We start from the raw sequence: 3371 nt of genomic DNA on the forward strand, positions 1-3371 counted from the left end.
CTGATGCTGGTTGAGTTCATGCTGGCAGCTTTAGCTCTGGTTTTGTATGAACCGTTTGAGAAGTGAATGGGCTTATTCCGTGTTATGGCTTTTGCGCAGTGAACTTCTTCCTTCTGTTGGTGCGCATGAGTATCCAAGTTGCTGTTTGTGAAATCTGCATGTGCTTACCATGCCAGCTTCGCGTATGCGTATGTATGTACATAGGGGTGCTTTTAGTCTTGTTGGTATGTTAGTTTGTGTGTACGCCTACCAGTATGTATGTATGTATGTTCATATATTGGTACCTATGTGCAGTTGTAAGACGTATGCTAGGGTGATGTTGAAAATGTTATTGTGGCGTAGGCAAAGCTACGTTACAGTCCCCCTCCCACTTCGGCGGACGACAAGTTGCGGTATTCTAGAGTTTTGGCCTGCGGCCTGCACTACCTTAGGGCCAGCCTTAGGTATTATTTACCAGAGTACGTTGTACCCTGGCTCGGTCGGTGTGTGTGGGGCGGTCTTTTTTTTTATTGATTATTATTCATTATTATTATCTAACATTTTTTTTTTGTTGTAATAGGTATATGTGTGTATAATGTATGAGATTTGTAATACATGTGCTTATAAATAGGTACAAAGTTTAATTAATAATGATATGAGATTTGTAATACATATGCTCATAAATAGGTACAAAGTTAGATTTTTTTTTTTTGTGTGTGAATACATTAGCAAAAAAAACAGAAAAATTGGTTTGTGTTGGTTGACGGTAGTTTTAATGTATATATTCCATGACCTTGGTCCTCCCCTTTGACCGGGCGATGGCGTGGTTCGCATCTATCTGTGTAGCGAGCTTGCGGTGCCCTTTCCACTGAAATCGCCATCGCTCTTTATTGTTTCTCGGTCGTTTTAGCCGCTGCTTTTTGAAAGGGTCGAACGTGTCACTGTTGGTCGTTCCGTCGTTTGTTGTGGCCGGGTCCGCTTCGGATGATGTTTCGGTTACCCTTGGTTTGGGAGTGATCTCCCGGGCTGGGTTTGTGGTTGCCGCGGCGACCCATTTTTGAGGTCGATCGTAGAGATATATTTTGCCTCCTTCAACTGATCCAAGATTGCTCCAATCTGAGGTAACGGGTATGCGTCTGGTTCGCTGGCGGTAATCGATACACATGCGCCAACTTCCTTGCTTTTTCCGAACTAAGAAGATGGGGGAGCTGTATGCGCTTTTGGATGGTTCGATCCTTTCCCCCGCGAGGAGCTCGTCCACTTCGGCGTTTATCACCTGCTGCATGGCAGGGTTGCGTGGGTAATAGCGTTGTTTAGTGGGCGATGATGCCGGAGTGTGATCTCGTGTTCGGCGGCGGTGCTGGGCCCGGTGATTTTGGAGAATCGCTCTCTGTGAGTTTCCAAAAAAATCGGCTAGTGTTTTATTTTGTTCCTCGTTCAAGTGTGCCCTTTCAATTAGGCTGCATAGCGCGTGTGTAGTATCGAGTCTCGGCGGTGGGGCGGGAGCTAGTTGCTGGTTGTCTAGTGACACGACGATGCCACGCTTTGCCAGGAAATCCATTCCCAATATCATTTTTTCAGCCAGATTGGGGATGACGGCCACCAGTGTGTTTGTTGCTTGGCCGTTGTATTTAATTTGGACAGGATAGGAATGGGTGCTTGCGACGCACGTTTGGTCGGCTAGCTGCACGTTTCGTTTGTTAGGATGTGGCTGAATATTGCGCTGTTCCAATTGCTTGCGTAGATATCCGTTGATGTATGTTAAGGTAGCTCCAGTGTCGATAAGGGCTCGGATGTTCATGCCTTCGACCAGGACGTTCGCATAGAAGCGGCCATCGGGGCCTTGCCAGCCTGGTAGAGACGTGGTTGGTTGATCGGTGGGTGACTTGAAGATGGCTGTCCTCTCCTCGTGACACGGGCAATTCCTGGAGAGGGTTCCATCTCGTCCGCATAGTGAGCAGAATAGTCGCCTCGGACTCCTGCACTGGAATCGGCGGTGTCCGCGCTTTTTGCACCTCCAGCAGGTGTTCTTCGCATCGTATCGTTCGAGTGGAGTGAATAGGCAGTGTGTTGCTTGCCTGGTTTGCCTGGCCTCCTCGCTTTTGAGCAGCTCATATTCGTCGGTGAGTTCCATTAATTCTTCGATAGTATGGAACTCGCCCCGTTTTATGAATAATCGGTACTCCACTCGCAAGCCTTCGTAGATGCGCTCCAAGTGGTCGTCGCTGCACATCGTTGGGTGCTGTCGGATCAGCGTTTGGAGGGCTAGGATGTAATCCTTGGCCTTCTCTCGGCTCTGCTGTCTCCGCTGGCGAATAGCGTCTTCCAGCTGACTGACGTGTCGACGGGGAAGGAAGAATCGCTCAACTTCGGTGCGGAATATAGCCCAGGTGGTTATGTGTGGCCTTCGGACGCGGAACCATTGTAGTGCTCTGCCGCGGAGTATTTCGGATAAGGTTGGGAGGAGTTGATCTGGCGTGATTTGGTAGCATTCCGCCAGCTCCTCAATCCTCTCCAAGAAGTCGTGCAGAGTGTCGCCACTGGAGTAGTGAACATCCCAACGGCGGACGGTGCTCACTACCTCGGCGCTGCTCATATGGTCTCGTTTCTGGCCGTTTGTTTCCCCCCCCCTCGGCATGCAAGAGAGAGTCTCCAAGCCTAATTGCCGGAGTTTGTTCGTGTGGTGATTTCACCATGCTAGCTTCATCGGCAGCGATCTCCATCTCCAGTTCTCTGAGCAGGTTTTCGGTTGATTTGCTGTTTCTCTTTGCCCTGACGAAATTACTGAGAGTGCTGCGCAGATCGGCGACGGTGCTCCCCTCAACGGGTATATGATGCCTCTTGCATTCTTCCACCAATCTCTCTTTCTTCAATAGATATATCCAGCCAAGAGAGTCAGTGTTTAGTGTGGTGGTATCATTTTCGCTCATCCGTGTGTCATTTACTTGTCGTGGTGTGTTCGATGAACCCGCTTCCGCAGTGTTGGTGCTTGTTGAGGTTTTTGCACATGCGCCTGCAGAGCTGGGTCCCTGCTCGGGCGCCTTTTATGAGGTGGGTTTTGTCGAAGGCTGAGGTATGCTCAGCCGCTCCAGAGTCCAGCGAAGGTCCCACTAACCCCCACCAAATAAAACACAATGATTTGTGTATTAAGTCGAACACACCCACACACACACGTGGCTATCTAGAAGGCCGGCAACTTGTCGTGCAGGGGAGAGCGGAAGGTAAAGAGCGAGAGTCGGTAGTCGGAGTCGAAGATTTTCCGGCGGGTAATTGTACGGTGACGGGAGTGTTACTAGTGTCAGCGAGATTAGCAGTGGTACGTGTCAGTCGTAGCGAAGAGCGTGGCAATGAGAGCAGTCGCGGTGGTTGTGACGGCGACGGCAGCCTGCAGT

General features: G+C 49.9%; 1 protein-coding gene across 1 annotated transcript; it reads right to left on the reverse strand.

Annotated features, from left to right (window-relative positions):
• Nucleotides 1–701: 701 nt before the first annotated feature.
• On the reverse strand, nucleotides 702–2339 carry LOC118757294. Its single transcript, XM_036492020.1, has 2 exons — nucleotides 2170–2339; nucleotides 702–1904 (listed from the first exon to the last, which is right to left on the reverse strand). Exon 2 carries the CDS (start codon nucleotides 1778–1780, stop codon nucleotides 752–754), a length of 1029 nt encoding a protein of 342 aa, XP_036347913.1. The 5' UTR covers nucleotides 1781–1904; nucleotides 2170–2339; the 3' UTR covers nucleotides 702–751.
• Nucleotides 2340–3371: the final 1032 nt, after the last annotated feature.

This window comes from Rhagoletis pomonella, unplaced genomic scaffold, assembly GCF_013731165.1.
Source record: "Rhagoletis pomonella isolate Grant_MI unplaced genomic scaffold, Rhpom_1.0 Rhpom_scaffold_16291, whole genome shotgun sequence".
In the NCBI taxonomy this organism is placed as follows: domain Eukaryota; kingdom Metazoa; phylum Arthropoda; class Insecta; order Diptera; family Tephritidae; genus Rhagoletis; species Rhagoletis pomonella.

What these genes read in the sequence shown, in the direction of transcription:
- LOC118757294 (XM_036492020.1), bottom strand. Translation starts at nt 1,780, where the DNA reads ATGAACATCCGAGCCCTTATCGACACTGGAGCTACCTTAACATACATC.